The sequence below is a fragment of the Crinia signifera genome, chromosome 7 (genome assembly GCF_055691185.1).
Source record: "Crinia signifera chromosome 7, ASM5569118v1, whole genome shotgun sequence".
Lineage (NCBI taxonomy): Eukaryota > Metazoa > Chordata > Amphibia > Anura > Myobatrachidae > Crinia > Crinia signifera.
This window is the reverse complement of record NC_139223.1, coordinates 125,383,686-125,404,668: the sequence shown is the minus strand read 5'-3', so window position 1 is coordinate 125,404,668 and position 20,983 is coordinate 125,383,686. Positions and strand designations below refer to the sequence as shown.

The window sequence follows — 20,983 nt, the reverse complement described above, 5'->3', positions numbered from 1 at the left end:
AATATAAATTCTGAGGTCTAAATATCAGATGCTTCCTGTAATGTTTAATCTAATTTACATAAAACTTTGTCAGGAGACTGTATTATTGGCTTAACGTTTCAGCACCAAGGTCAGCGAACAACATGAACACTGCTACAGTACTCAAATACAGGACACTTCACAAAAAAAAGAAAAAACGAATCATTAGTAAGACAGGAGAGAGCGCACATTAAATATGAAATAGAAATTATGGATGCACAACCAACTGTAGGTGGGAGATACTGCTATGTAATATAGTGTATTGGGGCAGATGTATTAAGCCTTAACAAGAGATAAATGCAAGGATGATAAAGAGAGATAAATGTCCAGCCAATCACCTCCTAACTGCCATGTTAAGGCTGTGTTTGAAAAAAAGTCAGTAAGGAGCTGATTGGCTTCTCTCTCGTTATCACCCTTGCATTTAACTCTTGTTAAGGCTTAATACATCTGCCCCAGCATTAGAAATGTCAATTCAGATTTTTTTCTGGAAAATGTTCTCAAAATTCATTTTTTTTTGCCTACCAATATTCCAATCCTTTTCTCAGATTCACAACACCCCATGATCTTCTCGTACAAGCATTGTGCTCATCCACACAACTAGAATAGAAAACCCCAAGAAGGCAGCAAGCTCAAAGAGATCCAATCACTTTTATGTTTTTCTTTAAATATACAATATAAAACAATACGTTTTTTTTGTACATTTGAACACCGTTGGCACATTGAACAGTTTAATTGTCAAACATCTTGCGGCATTTTGTGTGTTCCAGCAGTATTGTTTACATTCATACATACTATAAGGTGTTTGATAATCTGAAATATGCAATATCCAGTCATGGGTCCAACACCCAATCATCCGCTTAGTTACCCTGCGACAGAAAAACAATATGCTAGTAGAAAGAGTACCATTATGACATTTAAATCAAGCAAATTCCAGCTACAGGAATGGATGTCTTGAAATTTACCCATCAGAGCAGCTTAAAAAATAAAACCCATCAAATAATTAAAGCTGCAATTGTCTACTGGGAATGCAGAACATCACTGCATTTCGCAGCAGAATGGATTCTTTTCTCTTACAGTAGGTGTAGCATTTCAAGATAGCTTTCTGTATCTTGGCCATAAATGTTTATCATTTTAACTTACTTAAAAAATGAAAAGGAGCTTGTACAAAGGTGACATATAGAACTTCAATGCTATTAAATAGAGGGTCTTCAGGTAATAAAACATAAGTGCTTCCCTTCTCTGGCTGACATGGGAAAATAAATAAATGAGAAATATTACAACCACCTGGTGTGATTATTGTCAGGAACCTGCAATCAAAAATACTCCATTGTCAAGACCAGATCAGGGTCTGCTAAGCCTGTAACCCCTGGAGACATGACTATGGATCTGGAGGGTGAAGTTCAAGTGTAGTGTGTGTGTATGTGTATCATATTAGCAAACTAAAAATAAATAATGTGATGCAGTGTTTTTACACCAGTTAAGTGTTTCATTTAACCCTCCGAATTCCAGTGGGTACACTGAAACATGTTGCAAACCTTTCCAAAACTAAATAGATGAATGGTGCAATGTTCCACAACAATCCGTGCTTAACAGCAATGAATCCAAATCTAGTTTGTTTTCTTATCAGCAGCCTTGTGAACCGGACTTAGGAGCCAGTTTTCAAGTTGATCATGGACATTTGTTGGTTATACCTAGAAGAGTCCTCACCCAAGCCTACCCACCACCCCTACTTCCACCTTAACGGTCCAAATTTATAGTCCAGTGGCCATTGGATTCCTTGGTCTCTCCTTCATTCTTCAGGTCCTGGAAGACCTGTGTGAAATAGTGGGGGTCAGAATTGATCTGCAGCATTTTGGCACTCATGCGGTCAATAATGCTCAGGCAGCGTTGCCAGAAGACCTCTTTATCAGTCTCCACAAGGAATGGCTTTAGTGGGTAGGAGATCTCATTGCCCATATATGAATAAGCCAAGTAGAGGCAGGTGAGGAAGGCAGCTTGTAGCTCATACTCACTGGCCAGTTCATCTCCAATGGCCTCTCTGCAGAGCAGGTACACAAACACCAGGTTAGCAGGGGTGATGAAGCCTTGGTCTTGCCAGCCTTGCAGAAGCAATGAGCGATCAACGTTACGGAACCACATAGTGGGTTCTCCAGGGCTTAGCTCTTTCAGTTTATAGCACCGGCGGCACACAAACTCACCCAGGCATCGAAGGAGTTCTCCCGTGGATGCCTGAACTATAACCCGACGTGGCGAGCAGAGGGAGCGCCCACTTGCCTGTTTCTGTACGGCCACCAGCTGCTGTTGCTGGATCTTTTGCCCCTCAATGGAACCTGGGGGCACGGTGGGCACGGGCACTGGTTTAGGTTCCCTGCGGCCAGGGCTGACCTGGGATTTACGCAGGTTCTCATGATTGAGCTTCTCCACCGGATTGTTATTTGGAAGCAGTGGGCCATTGATGGGTCCAGGATTTGGATTTATTTTCTTGGCACTCTTCTTCTTGGCAGAGGCTGCCACCAGCCTTTTCCAAGTGAGCGCTGAGATCAACACGGAATGCCTCTTTAAGCTCTTTTCTGGTTTGCTGCCCCCATTCTTGCTGTTAGGGATTGCCAGGTAACCACCACCAATTCCTGGGGGCTCTGGCTTCTTGTCATCTAAGGGTCCAGCCTTTCCGGGAGCTGGAGACAAGGACAGAACCGTGCCCATGTTCAGTGCTCCCTGCTGGCACCAAGAAAATGACTGCAGAGAGGGGGTGCAGCTGTCACCTGTGGGTTGGCACGGAGGGGAGCGTTGACTTAGAAAGGTCAAGGGTTAAAACCAATTACAATTTGCACTGGTGATCTAGAAGCCGAAGCCCGGTGCCTATCCGTGCAGCGCAATCACAGTGGGCGTCTAGTATGGCTGGGCGGGTGCCGGATCCGTTAGACGAAATCCCAATATACAGAATATCAGCCGTGCGCAACAAGTCAGCTCCCGGCTTGTGAAAGGGAGGTGAAGGGAGATTGGCGCAATGGCCGGGGCGGAGGGGGTGCTGCTGGCAGCCGGCAAACGGGCTCTGATGGCCGATCCTCCCGCTCCCCTGTGCGCTCTGCAGCATCCAGCTCCTGCAGCCCCAAGCTCCCACTTTCAGGGTGGGAGCAGCAGCAGCCTGTGCCCAATCAGAGGTCAGCGTCGGGGAGAGTGACGGCTGGCTGCGCCAATCCCAGGCTGAGTGTCACTGTTGCTTTGCGGGTGGGTGTGGGAGTCACTACTGACTACTGCTGCATCACGGACAGTCGGACACGACTGCTTGTGGCGGCCGCATTTCATCGTCTAGTAGCAAGCAGTTTACCGTGTGGTGTGGAGAATCAATCACGGATACTTTATTGGAGTATGCCTTAGCCAATGCCCGTTTAATCCGCAGGCTTTAAGCGTAAATGAAGATGACTGCGCCAAATACATTGCTTTACCTCATGATTTCGTTAACAGTCACGATGGTAATGCGTTTTGCGATTCGTAGGGTATGGGGCAATGGCTGGCGAGTAGGCAACCCCAATATTATACACAGCACAGGTGTGTCGCCATGTTATCTGAAAATTAATGACAATACATTATGTTGTATGCGCTGTCTACTAAGGATGCCTCCTGGGGGCTGCCATCTTGTTTAGGGAGAACACCGAGTTCCAACTTCCAAAATTTGGACCATACTTGCCTACCTGACCCTCTCCATGAGGGAGAAAATGCTCTGTGCCTGGACTTCCCTGGTAATGTATGATTGCCATCACCTGTGGGGGGCTAGGTAATTGATAATAAAGTTGTTTCACCACAGGTGATGGCAATCATACATTACCGAGAAGTCCAGGAACAGATCATTTTCTCCCTCATGGAGAGGGTCCGGTAGGGGGCAAGTATGCGTATGGACAAGGACAGACCCCGTCCTGATAATCAACTCAGTTGGAGGGTATGACTAGGTAGAATGTTTATGGAGCAGCTCCTGCACTGACTTGACTCCTGGTGCAGGTGAGGCGGGCAGGGCTGACTGTACATGTGGTGTAGTAGTAGTAGCAGTGGCATACTTACCTTCCTGGAGATACGGTTGTATTGTCCACATCACTTAGGTGGACAGGGTTATAGGTCGACATGGTTTTTTTCACTGTTTTTTGAGCCGACGTGGTATTTCATGCCCCTGCCATCCACTGGGGTGTGGTGTGAGAATAAAATTGTGTGCCTGAAGCATAGAGAGCAAAGCGAGAGGCTGTGGTTCACTTCCAATTGTGTACATATCGACATTCAGGTAAAAAACAGTGGAAAAATCCATGTCAACCTAACGACCTGTCGACCTTGTCCCATGTTGACCTAGACACCAGTTGACCTTCACCCATGTCGACCTAGAACCCTGTCAACCCAACGGTGTCGACCTAATGCATACCTCCCAACTGTCACGATTCCGTCGGGACAGTCCCGATTTTCGGGTCCTGTCCCGACGTCCCACCCGCGGCAGGCATTGTCCCGCTGCGGGGGGGTGGCAGTTGGGAGACCCCCCAATGTAGTAGAATAGACGCTGTGCGCATGCGCACAGCGTCTATTCTCGTATGAAAATGAGGTCGCGGCTAATTAGCATAAGCCGCGCCCTTATTTGCATACGCCACGCCCCCTTTTCGGGCGCTCGCGCGGCTTTGCCGCGCGAGTGTCCCTATTTCTTAACATGAAAAGTTGGGAGGTATGCCTAATGACTGTCATCCTAAGTGTGGTCGATAAAAAGATCCACACCCCATTCCTGGCCCTCTCCATGAGTGCTCTGTTTCTGGACTTCCCTGGTAATGTATGATTGCCATCACCTCTGGTGAAACACCTTTCTTCTCAATTACCTAGCTCCCCACAGGTGATGGCAATCCTACATTATCAAGGATGTCTCCCTCATGGAGAGGGTCAGGTGGGCAAATATGATAGCAGCGTGTGCTGGAAGTGTGCAGCAGAAATGACTGCGTGCGTACTGTATATTGTCCTGGAATGGGATCATTCGTCAGACTGCATTTAGGTCTACAGTCATTAGGTCGACCCCACTAGGTCGACTTGCAGGAAGGTCGACCTGACTTAAGGTCGACATGACTTAAGGTCGAATTTGCATAAAGGTCGACATGAGGAAGGTCGACTGGTCATAAGGTCGACATGGGTTTTTCACTGTCCCGGGATTGAAAAATGCTCAATCCTGGGATTCCTGGGATCCCGGGATTGGCTTCCCTAAAAAAAAGGAGGGGTCGCCGGGAGCAGGGTGGGTAGACGGGGTCTCGGACCGGAGCAAGCAGGGTGGGGGAGTGTTTTCCGTGAGCCGGGTGGGTAGGCGGGGTCTCTGGGAGCCAGCACATTCTTCAGAATCAGGATGCTTCTTAGCTGTCTGTGCGCCCTGCGCAGCGTGACCTATGACCTCGTCACGCTGCGCAGGGTGTTGCTGGGTGAAGTCGTCGGGAGGGTGGGCATGGAGCCAGGAGGGGTTGCCGGGAGTAGGGTGGGTAGACGGGGTCTCGGACCGGAGCAAGCCGGGTGGGGGAGTGTTTTCCGTGAGCCGGGTGGGTAGGCGGGGTCTCCGGGAGCCAGCACATTCTTCAGAATCAGGATGCTTCTTAGCTGTCTGTGCGGCCTGCGCAGCATGACCTATGACCTCGTCACGCTGCGCAGGGTGTTGCTGGGTGAAGTCGTCGGGAGGGTGGGCATGGAGCCAGGAGGGGTCGCCGGGAGTAGGATGGGTAGACGGGGTCTCGGACCGGAGCAAGCTGGGTGGGGGAGAGTGTTTTCCGTGAGCCGCGTGGGTAGGCGGGGGTCTCTGCGCAGCGTGACCTATGACCTCGTCACGCTGCGCAGGGCCGCACTGCTGGGTACAGAGGAAGTCGGGCAGCATCTGAGCGATGCTCAGATGCTGCCCGGCATTAGACTGCGCATGCAGTCTAATCCCGAAATCCCGGGATTGGATACACCAATCCCGGGATTGAAATCCCGGTGCTTTGGGGGCCAAATCCCGGGATCCCGCCGATCCCGGGATTGGCCACCCTAGTAGGGGGTGTAAAATTTCAAAAGGTGTGATCACATATATGGGCCTATGAAAAGGGTCTGATGTCATAAAAGGGCTGATGTCATATTAAAAATGTTACATAGAATAAACAGTAGGAGGGGGCACTAAGCTGAGTGGTGTTCTGGCTGTGTCATGGAGAGTTTACCATGAGTCTTTCTGTGAACTACCTTAATTGAGGTTAACACTGTTGCTAGAAATCGGGAACCATGAGTTTTTTTAAGCACACCAAGGGGCATAGTTACTAAAATACTGCTTTAAAGGCATTGGGATGTTGCCCAAAGCAAACCATTAGATTCTACTTTTCATTTATATAGCACCTTCTCTAAAAGATAATAGCTCGAATGTGATTTGTTGCTATGGGACACTTCTATAAATCCACACGTTAGTAAAAAATACCCCCAAGGGTATATCAGAAATGGTCAGTTATAAACAGAGCATTGCTGAAAATATACATTAAATGTGCAGATGCTTGAATTATGCAGAAAACCGTCACTGGAAATAGAGTAGTGAATATGGATAAGCACAGGTTGTTATTGAACTCATCGACGTTACACAGACTGGACCAGATGGGATGACTGAAGTGGATATCCATAGCATTGCTTGGACACAGAAGTTGTGCAGACCGGACTGGATGGAACCAGAATTGACAAACACAGCAGAGCAAAAGTACAGGAAGCCAGTTTGAGGATGGGTCTTTGTTTCGACAACTCAGGCAGTGCCCAATGAAACAAGGTGTTGAACAGTAAAGGGGATGACAGTAACAGTAAACTTAGGTCGACAGTCATTGGGTCAACAGGCAACTAGGTCGACATGGTTTTAGGTCGACAAATGCATTAGAACGACATGGGTTAGGTCAACAGATCGCGAGGTCGACATGGTTTTTTTCACTGTTTTTGAGCCGGCATAAGCCGACAGGTGGTATTTCATGCCCTACCATCCACTAGGGCGTAGTGGGAGTATAAAATAGTCTGCCGAGCGCAGCGAGGCACCGTGCCCGAAGCATTGCGAGCGAAGCGATGGGCTGCGGTTGACTTCCAACTGTGTCCATGTTACACAATTGATAACAATGATTCCAGACAATAAAAACAAAGATCACTTTCCAACATTTTCCCAAATGGTGACTTGGTAAGAGTTGTGCATATTCACATTATTTGCACTTGTTTCCAGCATTTTCTTGACCTCCTGAATGAAATTCCATTCATACATTCCCTTCCAGGGGTGGAGATTCACCTCTAGGGCAGCATGCTCACATCTGACAAGCTACTGTACTAACAGCTGCTGATCATACGCAAAACTGCGGGGTGGTCCGGGGGTGCACCGGACCGCCCATTCTCCGGAAACATAGTTTATTATTTTATTACCCTCCCGCAACGGCTCCTGACCATTCTTAATTTGCAGACCCTTAGCTTCTTTGTTCTTCCCCTACTCCCCGCAGACACAAAGCCTGCCTCCCCGGCCCCCCACCTTTGCTGGGTGCTGCACCCCCGCCATTCCTGCCACTTTAGCCGCTGACACCATAGTTCAGTTTCTCTCTGATATTGGCGTGTTAATGTCAGAGGATTCAAATGTACTATTTTAAAGAATTTTGGACAAAATAGTACAGTGGCCTGCATGTGTTGGCCAATTTAGGGAAAGATTACCTTATACTCCATGCAAGACCATGACCCCCGCTGCAAGGCCACACCCCATGCATTGAGGCCACACCCCTTTTGTAGCACACGCTTGTTAGCTATCACCCGTCACATGGCTTGTGAAGGGTACAGTCCTTAAGGTGACTGTCAGATGGCTGTGCCAATGTAACTTACTGCTGGAACCATAAATTTATGTACAGTACATTGTTCTGCAGCACCAGAGGGGCAGCCTAAAGCCAAAGTCTCCTTCACGTGCCACAAGCATTACATCATACATGGCAGTTGTATATCCTTTGTTACATGCATATGGGCAGTATGACTGGTGAGTGCTTGAGTGCCCATACACATGTGTTTAGCAGCATTTTTATTATTATCTTATTTATTTGTGGCGCTAGGTTTCTGCAGCAAGGTATGGGTCATAGGTTTTACATTCAATAGGTCGTCAGGCCACAGTTTGACTCATGGAAAAGATCAATATACCGTAGGTTGACATGGTCTACAGTTTTTCGCTTTTTGGGGGTCGTGGACATGGACACCATATAAGTGTACCACGTTCACTCCCAATGCTACGGGCACGGTGCCTCACTAAGCTCAGCACACTATCTAACTCTATGACCACTTGGATGGTAAAGTATGATAAATCACATTTAAAAAAAATGAAACAAATCATGTTGACTTTTCATGTTGACTCTTTTCGTGTTGACACATTTATTGTGTCTACCTTCTGACTAGAGATGTGCGGCGGCCACTTTTTGGGGTTTTGGTTTTGGATCTGGATCTCCCTTCGTGTTTTGGATCTGGATTGGTTTTGGCAAAACCACCCTTGTGGGTTTTGGTTTTGGATTTTTATGAAAAGATGCTAAAAATGGCTAAAATAACAGAATTTGGGCCTGTTTTTGCCCCTGAAGTATTATTGACCTCAATAACATTAGCTTCCACTCATTTCTAGTCAATTTTGATCACTTCACAGCTTACAAAATTGTTTTCATTTACTGTAGTTGGGCCAAAAGGGTATACCGAGGTAGCTGGATGACTAAGCTAAGCGACAGCAGTCGGCATCACATACATGTGGACCTTACACTTCCAACCTGGCAGAGCGGCACTGCAGGGGCAGACAGGGTGGCAGTTTAATAAACTATCCCAAAAAAAGAGAAATGCTCCAAAGAGCAAATACAAAGAGGTATCGGCCTTGTCATGACTGGTGGTAGCAGCTTCAGTACTTCTATCAGGTTGCTGATCTCCCACTATTTCCTCCTCCATCATCCTCCAAAAATGTGTTTTTATTTTATTTATTACTTTTATTTATTTTTCTTACTTTACACTGGACACAGCCTGTCACACTGGACACTGCCCCTGGACACAGCCCCTGGACAATGGACACAGCCTCTGGACACAGCTGTCGCACTGGACACAGCCCCTTGGACACTGGACACTGCTGTCACACTGGACACAGCCTCTGGACACCGCCCCTGGACACAGCTCCTGTACACTGGACACAGCCTTCACACTGGACACTGCCACTGGACACAGCCCGTCACCCTGGACACAGCCCCTCGACAATGGACACAGCCCGTTACCCTGGACACAGCCCCTGGACAATGGACACAGCCTCTGGACACCTCCCCGGGACACAGCTCCTGTACACTGGACACAGCCGTCACACTGGACACTGCCCGTGGACACAGCTCCTGTATACTGGACACAACCCCTGTACACTGGACACAACCCCTGTACATAGCCCCTGGACACTGGATATATGTAGTCACACTGGACAATGGATATGTCACACTGGACACTGGATATATGTCGTCACACTGGACAATGGATATATGTCACGCTGGACACAGGATATATGCCGTCACACAATGGTTACATGTCACACTGGACACAGGATATATGTCGTCACACTGGACACAGGATATATGTCGTCACACTGGACACAGGATATGTCACACTGGACACTGGATATATGTCGTCACACTGGACACAGGCTATGTGTCGTCACACTGGACAATGGATATATGTCACGCTGGACACAGGATATATGCCATCACACAATGGTTAGATGTCACACTGGACACTGGATATATGTAGTCACACTGGACACAGGATATATGTCACACTGGACACTGGATATATGTCGTCACACTGGACACAGGATATATGTCACGCTGGACACTGTATATATGCCGTCACACAATGGTTAGATGTCACACTGGACACTGGATATATGTCGTCACACTGGATGTGTGTAGTCACACTGGACACAGGATAAATGTCGTGACACTGGACAATGGATATAGGCCGTCACACTGGACACAGCCCCTTGTATTACTGCAGCCCCTGTACACAGTGTACTACTCAGCAGCACTGCAGCCCCTGCGTGTGAGCACTGCAGCACTGAGTTAGTTAAATCACACAACACAGGGCTCAGGGCTAAATAAATCACAACACAGGGCTTAGGGCTAAATAAATCACAACAGGGCATGGGCAGTGGACACTGCAGCCCCTGCATGTGAGCACTGCAGCACCTAGTTAGTTAAATCACACTACAGGGCTCATGCCTATAAACAGTCACTGACTCTCACTCAATACAAGTCTACAACACAGTGCACAGGGCAGTGAGGGCACAGGGCAGGTCACGGAGCACAGCATGGCACGGAGCACAGCACAGGGCACACAGAGCTTCCCAACCACCCTCTTCAAGATTGGAGTGAAGATGGCGGGGCGCGTGTGCGTCTTTTATAAGATCCCGTGCCCGCGAGAATCCGACAGCGCGATGATGACGTTTTGCCTCGTTTTCGGTCCGGAATTGAGGCGGGAACTCCTGAGCCGCCTCGGACCCTGAGTCGGATCCCGAGATTCTGATCTGCCGGTTTCCGAGATTCTGATCTGACAGGTCTCGGGGGGCCGGACCCGCTCATCTCTACTTCTGACCATGTTTAACTTTTTCATATGTCGAACTATGGCCTGTTGACCAATAGTGGTCAACCTATTGTTATTAGTGTTGCCTTGCCGACCGCATTCCCCGCAGTGCGAAACAATACATAAATAAGCAAAGAACAAGAAAAAGCACTAAAAGGGGTGCTACATGTGTATTAGCCTAGAGCACCTGGAACTTTTAATCAGGTCTTGTACCTGGCCTTGCTGATTATATTAAACTACGCTATGGAAAGAAACGTTTGAATAATAAACTACAAATATTTACATTGTAGTGTCTTTTCTTCTATCTTGCTTCCATTTCGTGTGTTTGCCTGGAAAATGATACAAAGACAGATGCTCACTGATAGATCAGTGGTTTATTTGTAGAGACACAGATACAATGCACATGGGTGATCTGACAAGGCAGATGACAGCAGGGAGGTGCGAAAATCAAGAGTGATCGTCTGTGTTTTCTCCATCGATTCTTAAGAATAAAAATAAAGCTGGATTAAAGATGAGCATTCACTTACAGCCATGACTACTTTAAGGGCTTCCGTTAATTAATTTTATTTTTCAATGAACTAGAATTTACTGTATAAGGGCAGTACAATTGTTTGTGCTAATTAGTACATTCACATGTTTTGGCCTACCATCCTTGAGGTTGAATCTATTGTGCGAGCAGAAATCTGTGTAAAGTGCGGCGTTGGACCTGTGACGGGTGTACCCCAACTGCAGTGCGCCTGACACTTAGCACAACTGCTTAATGCCACTAGTCATGTGAATTTTTCCACGAGAATGCAAACGTCACAAACCTCATGGAACTGGTCTCTTAAATAATTGAATTAGCTGCTGGTCGCTTTAGAGGGGAGCTAATTCTCTCATACAATTGAATCGCCCAATATAACTTTGTCTTATGACCTGGTAAGATATGAATAAGGAAGTGTCTTCTTTATATCTGTTATCCATGTGAAGCACATGCTTCACACTGATTCACATGTTGATGGCAGCTGTAATCAAAGTGATATCCATAGGAAATCCTCCCACTGCCATAAAGACAGTCACCTTCCGTGTTCTTTACAGGGCTTTATCATGTCCCCTGAGTCACCTAATCTGTACACAGCTTCCAAGTCACCTGTCATCCAGCAATGTCCTGAGCTGTGTGAGCACTTGGTTAGATGGCAGTACACGCTGCTTCCCACACGTGGTGTCCTTACAGTTTAATCCCCACTACTGCTATATCAAGTGTTAAAATAATTCTGTAACACGGACTTTCACTGGTAAAAGGGGTTTTGAAATCTAAGGGAAACAGAAAATACATGCAATATTGGTGCAAAATTCCCTAATATTTCTGATCTGGAATTATAGTGCTATTCATATTATAGTGCTATACAATATTTAGAGCCCTTATGCATTTAAAATATTTCCCAGAGTTCCTCATATATTGGCTAATTATTATGTAGTATAAAGTAATCTAAAAGCACATCAAAGTAGAATAGCTGATAGATTGTAAGCTTGCGAGCAGGGCCCTCCTTCCTCTGTCGGTTTGTTTCTACCCAGTTTGTTTAATCGCTGTTGTTTCCAATTGTAAAGCACAACGGAATATGCTGCGCTATATAAGAAACTGTTGTTAAATAATAATAATAAATATTGTGATGTGCAATTTGAGAAAATCCATAAAATCTTGAAAAATAACATGTTACAGTGCGAAACATTAGGTCTAATTCATGGTTATGCACAAGTGCTGATATCACACAACGGAGTGCTTATCAGACTTCACCTGTTGGGGCTGCAATGCGACTGCATCAAAGCGACTGCAAATCTTGCTCACAATGGCCCTTATTCTGCTTGGTGCGGTAATATCCGCGTGCGTTCGTGCCGCCAATGTTTTGTGTCTGCGCATGTGCAGAGGCGTCTCTGCGCATGTGCGAGCGGGGCGTACGGCCAAATCCCGCATGAAATGTGAAGACTCCGACCAGGGGGTGGAGAGGGGCGTGAAGGGCTATTTGGGCTCATTACCATATGCATACGCCCCGCGTTTCATGGGCGTTCCCATGCAAACGCTGGGCGTACGTATGGTAATGCGGCCGTGACGCTCGTGTAGGGGGCGGACATATGACATCGCCGGATGTCAGCTGCCCGCCCAGATCCCTGCTTTTGCACGGAAAAATGTCCGTGTGGTCTGAGGTTGCGGGAGCTGGTGGACCACTCGGTCCTGCATTCGATGGTCTGAGACCATCGAATGATGGGGGAGGTTCCCTGAGATGGAGGAGGCGTATTCCATGAAAAATACACGTGCGGTCCGTTCGGCCAGCTTGTTACCGCATACGGACGGAGTTGGCGATCCGTAAGGAAGGCAGGGTTTCGCACGCACGGTCCTGGCCGCATATTTCCAATGTATGGAAAAAGCGGTTGCCAGGAAGTGGCTGGAGGTGATCAAGGTGAGTGGCTGCAATAATGCAAGCATGTCAGCAGTTCTTTGGGTGTGTATCTAGCTTCAGCTGCAGTCATCTATGCAGAGAAAGATGGCTACTGCATCGCTATTGCTGTGGCCATCTGTGTAGATATAGGGCAATTCTTAGACATGATATTCCTTGTTGTTACATATAGGGCCCGATTTCAGACCTATTTTCAGGGCTGCAAATTCACAGCCCTACCATTTATTGATAGACCACGCATACGTGGGGACCCCTGCAAACAAAGGCAGGGTTTTCTGGTAGCACCTCTGAAAAATGCAGACGGGCCTGGCAATTAGTATGGAGGGACAGTGATGTCATCAGCGGCCCTGAACTCTCCACGGCCATCAGAGCACCGGGCAAGTCTAGACTACACTCACTTGTCAGCCGCACACAGGGGAATGCATTCGCAGCTGTGCAAAGGGTGGGGAGACACTCTGGTGGGGCAGCGTTTACCTGATCGCAGGGCTCTGAGGATTTTCAGCCCAGTGATCAGGTCTGAATTGGGCTCATAGGCTGCGATTGTGTCTAATTCCGATTGCGTTTGCAATAGCTCCTGTTGGCATCTCATTTCATTCCTGGGTGGCAGCTGTACTTGTTAACAATAGCAGATCTGTAGCATAAAAAAACCTTGGCTTTTCTTTTTTTAGTACTGTTCAGGGAGTGTAGCTGAGTACAAACTAGGTGAGTACTCAGTCATTGGGTCGACAGTCTAGAGGTCAACTGCTATTGGTCAACTGGCAGAAGGTTGACACAAATTCAAAATCACACAGCATGCGATTATCCAAGTAGCAAGCCATACAAGGTGATGCAATACACTTATTATGTGTTCATGTCGACCTATGTTGACAGACACCTAAAAACCATGTAAAGTCCTTGTCGACCTTATTGATAGTGTTGACCTTTTGACCATGTTGACCTAATGCAGGTCAACATTTTTCATGTGTCAACCTTCTTTTAACTGTCGACCTAATAATCCATATCTGCTGTTCCAGTGAACGAACAGTGAATATATAACTATTTAGTCAGTGAGAGTGTACACTTTATATGTACCTATTGTGTCAGCTGTGCAGCACAGATGATGGTCGATATAGCTAAAGGTATACTGGTGCATTTGGCTGTTTGTATGGGCAGTTCGATTGTCTGTGCACTTGCTGCAGGGGCTGAAGTAACAGCTGGGTAGTCCCAACAAGATGTATGAGAGGAGCGACACATGGAGTGGCCAATAATTAAGCGTGTATACTTTTAGTTGTCAACGTCAGATTGCATCTTCGCAAAGTTAGCGTATTAAGGTCGCCATTTGCGTTCACATATTTACGTAAAGGGCTTACTGAGGAAAGTGAATATGTGTATGCCAATTGCAGTCATAATGTTACACATAACTTCATGCTCATACCCACAAATAATAAAATATACTCATTTAGCTTATATTTGTACTACACATAGTTTAATGTTAAAACACATTCTTTCCCCTTCATGTTTGGTATCTGTGTTATTATCGTCTCATTCGCAGCGCTCCAGTATCTTATTGGAAACAGCAGCATAAATCATTTGCCAGTTATGAACTATTGAAAATAAAGGTATTGCATGTGGTAAAGGGGACATATGATGACCAGTTTGAGCCAGCTTCACAGCGTGACCCTTAGGACATGATGACGAGCTTAGAACTAAGACCCATCTGTGCATCTGGACTGAGCCAATCAAAAGAAGTGAAAGCTGACCCCTTGACCAATGGAAGGCCTTTTGGACCTTATTGTTTATTTCCTCTATTTACGCTGTGCTCAAACCTTTAATACAGGTCCCTGGTCCAGGAAGGCGCTGAGGGGTAGATTTATTATAGCTGCGCTAAACGCGCCGCTATAACAGTTCCTGCTTCGCCTCATTAGCGAGGCGAAGCAGGAGGGGACACAGACAAGATGTATCAACATCTTGTCGGCCGAAGCAGGGGAGCGCTAATTCCCCCCTCCGGCGATGTCCCTCCTGGAGACAGCGCATCAGTTAATACTGATGTGCCGTTTCCTTCCCCCCGGGCTGGCTGACTGCGCATGTGCGGGATCTTGCTACTCTCGTGAGATCCCCAGCGCAGTTCAGAGCCAGCAGCAGGGACAGCGCTGTCCCTGCTGTGGGCATAGGGCATCGACGCCTGCAGCAGGCAGCGGAACGGTCAGTGATGCTGACCGTTGATAAATTAGGCAGGCTCGCAGCGCGAAGTATCGTAGCTGTGCTATGCCTCCTGCCTTACACCGCTGCTGTTTAAGTACGTGGCCAGCGGGTTTCATGTAGTGAAGTGCTATCCCCTGCTTTAGCGCAGGCGGATAGCGCAAATGCCCCACAGTGCCGGATAATAAATCTACCCCTGAGACAGAGACGGTAACTGTTACTGTATGTATTGGTGCGGTTGTGTTGTAGCTGATTGTACTTACATTTGTTTTCCCTGGTTAGTTGGTATTGTAAGATTGTGTCTGTAATGTATATCTTGTAATATTATACTTTGTTATCCCTTTATGTCCACTAGGAACTGAAATACATACGGTTAGGGATTTTGTAGCCTTACTCCGAAATTATACTTCTCATGTAAATTATTTACTGTAAGTTGACGGAGCAATAGAAGCACTCCCTGATTTTTATTAAGGTTTATGTGAATGCTTAGATATTGCTAAAGATAGGCCATAAGGCTGGGGGACAGAGTGAATGGGCTCAGAGTGAGGAACATACAGTGAATGGGGACATACAGTGAAGGAGGGGCAGGCTGGGGGAAATACAGTGAAGGGGCAGGCTGGGGGACATAGAGTGAATGGGGGAAGAGTGGGGGACCATTCTGATGTGATTAAGGATTCAAAGAATGTCAGGCTGAATGGTCAGTCCCCACACATTTACACTTCACCAAATCTGGCCCTCGTCGCAAAAAGTTTGGACACCCCTGACATAAGTATTCACAGCCTTTGCTCAATACTTGCCGACTATTTCAGCCTCAAGTGTTTTTGAATATGATGCTACAAGCTAGCAAACATATCTTTTGGCAGTTTCGCAAGCTGCCACAGGTTGAATGGTAAGAGTTCATTCACAGCCATTTTTAGATCTCTCCAGAGATGTTCAATGAGATTCAAGCTTGTGCTCTGGCTGGGCCACTCGAGGACATTTACAGAGTTGTACTGAAGCTACTCCTTTGATATTTTGGCAGTGTGCTTAGGGTCGATGTCCTGTTGAAAGGTGAACAGTCATCACAAACATCATGAGCATGATGCTGCCACCACCATGATTCACTGTAGGCATAGTATAGCATACCGCCCCACATGACCCTCTCCAGGAGGGACACAATGCTCTGTTTCTGGACATACCTCTAAATATATCATTGCAATCACCTGTGTTAAAGCACCTTTCTTATCACTTAACCCTGGGGTAGCTAACCCTAGTCCTCGAGAGCTTCCAACAGTGCATGTTTTTCAGGTTCCTCACAGAATCACAAGTGAGCTAATTAGCTCCATCTGTGTATCTTTTAAAATGTGTCAGTGATTAATGAGTGCAGCTGTGCAGCAGCTAGGTTATCTGGAAAATGTGAACTGTTGGTAGCTCTCGAGGGCTAGGGTTGGCTACCACTGACTTAACCTCTTCAAAACAGGTGAAAGCAATCATAAAGTAAGAGGGAAGTCCAGAAACAGAGCATTGTGTCCCTCCTGGAGAGGGTCATGTTGGGAGGTATGGTATTGGCCTGGTGATGAGTGGTGCCTGTTTCCTTCAAATATACGCTTGACATTCACGCCAAAGAATTTTGTTTCTTATGGTCTGAGAATCCATCAAGTTAATTTTAGCAAATTCCAGGTGGTTTGCCATGTGCTTTTTAGAAGAGAGTGGCTTTTCATCTGGCTACCCTTCCATACAGGCCTGATTGGTGGATTGCTGCACGATGAGTGACCATCAGGTCAGGCAATTCCTTTGGCTGCTTGGTTAGTGTTCAGACATGCACTGTCATGTGTGTGACCTTATATAGAGAGGTGTGTGCCTTTCCAAATCATGTCCAATCAACTGAATTTACCACAGGTGCACTCCAATTAAGCTGTACGAACATATTAAGGGCTATTTCACACACTCCGGCTCCTGCCGGATGGCGAAACACTGTAGTTAATAATGTACACAAATGTGTCCATTCACACGGGACGGCCATGGCCCGGTTGCAGCCAGATACCACCACTGGAAGGGACGGCTGCCCGGGCTGTGGCCATCCCCACCATTGTAAACTGCTGTGTGTGGCAGGAGCCGGAGTGTGTGAAATAGCCCTAAGGGTGATCAGTGGAAACGGCGCACATAAGATCAATTTTGAGATTTATGGCAAAAGCTGTGACTACTTATGTACATGTGATATTTTCGTTTCTTCATTTTTAATACATTTGCAAAAATCTCCCAAAAACTTTTTTCACATTGTCACGTGTGTAGAATTTTTAGTTCAAAAATGAATTTTATTCCATTTTGGAATAAGGCTGTAACATAACAATAAAAGTGAAGCACTGTGAATACTTTCCGGAAACACTGTATCTGATTCAGTTGCTGGTATTCCATTTAGCTACAAAATAATAAATAGTGATTTAAAAAACCTAACAAAAGCAGGGTTGCCTACCTGACCCTCTCCTTCAGGGAGAAAATGCTCTGTTCCTGGTCTTCCTTTGTAAAGTATGATTGCCATCACCTGTGGGGGGCTAGGTAATTGATAAAAAAGGTGTTTCACCACAGGTGATGGCAATCATACATTACCAGGGAAGCACAGGAACAGAGCATTTTCTCCCTCATATAGAGGGTCAGGTAAGCAACCCTGAACAAAAGAGCAGTCTGTTTTAAACCAATTTCATTGTAATAGACCCCTGTAGCAAAGTGCAGTTGATGTCACTGTTGTTGCATTGGGTTTGGGTCAACACTATTAAGGTCGACAGAAGCATTAGGTTGACTTTGGGAAGGTTGACAGCATACCCTCCAACATGACCCTCTCCATTAGGTACAAAATGATCTGTTCCTGGACTTCCCTCTTAATTTATAATTGCCGTCACCTGTGTTGAACTAGTTCATTTATAAGAAAGGTGTGTCAACACAGATGATGGCAATTATATAAGTCAGAGGGAAGTCCTGGAACAGAGCATTTTGTACCTAATGGAATGGACCATGTTGTTGGGTATGCGACAGTCAAAGGGTCAACAAGCCTTTTTCATACCTGCCAACATGATCCTCTTCAGGAGGGACACAATGCTCTGTTTCTGGACTTTCCTCTTAATGTATGATTACCTTCACCTGCGGTGAAGCGCCTTTCTTAGCCATTATCCTGTTTAAAACAGGTGATGGCAATCATACATTAATAGGAAAGTCCAGGAACAGAGCAATGTGTCCCTCCTGGAATGGGTCATGTTGGGAGGCATGCTTTTTCACATTTCTTTTATTGAAGCGTAAAAGAACGACTAACCACCTGAACGCCCCCCCCCCCCCTTGCATGATGTATTCCCCAGCACGTGTGCACATAAATATCCATTCGCAGCTTGCATGCGGGGAGGAAATCATTCAATGGTCGCCGACCATCGAATGATTTCTACAGTGCTCGCAGACCGAAGACTCCTCTATGGTGTCTTAGGACTGCGGGCGCCCTGTGCGGGAAGCAGGTGGGCAGCTGACATCCACTGACATCAGCTGCCTTCCCCCCTGTATCCACGCCATCACTGAATTACTATGGGAACGCCCAACATTCCCCTGGTTACACACTAGACATTATTTTTAAATTCTATTCACAATTATATCATTATTGTCACTGCCTACTGTGTATGCACTATTTAGTTAACAATGCCCTGTCCCACGGGTCTTTATCGACCTCCTTTTATCTGTACATGCAGTAAAATCCTGACTGTATCATTAACGACAGCATACTCCTGTTTTGCCCACTGAACAATCTCGTTTGCAATATCGTTGAACCTGTATGCACTATATGGTTTGCTCAGGGTCTTGCGCAAGGTGGGATGCCAGAATCGATATTCTAGAATGTGAGGAAAGAAGTTGGAGGAATTCCTAATGCGCAAAATAGCAGCAAGTTGTGGTAAGGATTTGGGGAGGAAGCACCAGACCTCCCGTGAATATGGAAGTAACAAAGTGGATAAACCCTTCACCAAATAAGTTTTTGGGGAAAGGGGACGTGGGGCAATCAGTCGCACAGGATTTATCAAAGCACTATTGTTTTCATTTACCCTCAGTATATTTGTACATCGGTTGGTTAACCGTGAGTAGGGAGGGTGTGCTACCACTGGACAGAGGATTGACAATTTTTGGAAAGGAGAGAAAGTATGTCTCTGTGTGGTGCACAGGTTATCAAGGAAGTAAAATGTAACTTTTATTTGGATATGTTTAAAAGAATGTAGCGAAATATAGACAGACAGTGATACATAAAGACACAAACAGTGTAAGTTTAAAAAGGATGAAAATCCTTACTCAGTGTGATCCAACTCAATATCCTCCTAGGCATAGGTTAGATTCTATGTATTAGCAATACTGGTTTATTGTACATATCTCATCATTAATTTCCACAGTAAAATTTCTGTGCGTTGAGTCGCCTATTACTGATCTGCTGGTAACAAATAATCTGGGTTTATATTCCCCTGTGATGTTACTGATCAGAATACTTCACTTCACAATAGGGTAGGCAATATGGTGCCCTCCGGGTCACCCCTCAAGCGGTGCGTGTCTGGTGAGATCTGCCACCTCTGCACCAGCACTGCACGCCGCAAGTGAGAGGGAGAGCCGCATCAATGAGGACATGTACCCTGCAGAGGAGCTGCGGCGTGTTTGAGTCAGCGCCGGAGATCTCCGTCTGTTAGGAGTCAGATATGAGCGCTGCGGACGTCACGCAAGTAGCGCCTCTGACTGAGCGGTCCAGTGAGAACTGGCATGCCGCTCCGACTCGACAATTTTAAGCTAATACAGATCAAAATACATGTAATAGGGAAAGGGGAGAGGAGGAGAGCACACTGAGTGTGTAGGTCAGCGTACGCTTCGCATTGGAGCTTCGTCAGGACCAACCTGGCACCCCACCGGAAGCTCCTTAAGTACCTGTCATCTCATCCATATTCATGAGGGGTTTCATATGTGGGTGTGTGTGTGTTGGTGATTTGGGGCATTCATTGGTTCTTCTATCCGATCTTGGGTGTGGTTCATTTAGATTAGAATGTGATTCACACACTGGGTGATTTGAGCTTCAATTTGAGCTCAAAGGTAAATTAACCCTATGCCTGCGGGCGTAAATACCTTTTGTCCATTCTGTGCCTTTTATATCATATTACCAGTATTTGGTTTGTTCTGGCTTTTAATTCAGTAAGTGATACTTTAAATTGGGGACATAATTCACTTTTTTATGATCTGTATTGGATATTTGATATGATTTGTTTCACATATTGGTTTATTGATGTTGGGATGTGGCTTACACACTGGGTGATTTGGGCTCAAACTTAGATTGGCTCGAAACTTAGATTGGCTCGAAGTAAGTCATGTCTATCCCTGTATCTATTATGCCATATTGTCTAATAAGCTTTATTGTTATATAGGAAGGACATTTGATTCAGCGTATAGTTCCATTTACTGAGGTCTATGTGCTGTGGTTCAATACGGTTTATTCTTGCAGCAATCTTCTACCCTTTTCCGTAATTTGTTGGAATGTGGCTTACACACTGGGCAATGGGGGTTTAAAGGCGGATGTGGTTTGAAAGGTATCATGTGTTTTCTGCATTCATAATGCCATATTGCCAGTGGTTGGCTTAGTAAGGCTAATTATTATGCCAACAACACCTTTAATTCAGCGCATAGTTCCATTCACTGAGGTCTACGTGCTGCGGTTTTAGTATGGTTTATTTTGCTGTAGCCATCTCCCATCCTTTTCTTATCTGATCTGGTTGGTAACT

The 20,983-nt window shown here is 46.2% G+C and overlaps 1 protein-coding gene across 1 annotated transcript; it reads right to left on the bottom strand.

The window, feature by feature from the left end:
• Positions 1-647: 647 nt before the first annotated feature.
• Positions 648-3,146, bottom strand: CDK5R2 (cyclin dependent kinase 5 regulatory subunit 2). Its single transcript, XM_083153731.1, has one exon. It carries the CDS (start codon positions 2,719-2,721, stop codon positions 1,756-1,758), a length of 966 nt encoding a protein of 321 aa, XP_083009857.1. The 5' UTR covers positions 2,722-3,146; the 3' UTR covers positions 648-1,755.
• Between the last annotated feature and the right edge of the window lie 17,837 nt (positions 3,147-20,983).

What these genes read in the sequence shown, in the direction of transcription:
- CDK5R2 (XM_083153731.1), bottom strand. Translation starts at nt 2,721, where the DNA reads ATGGGCACGGTTCTGTCCTTGTCTCCAGCTCCCGGAAAGGCTGGACCC.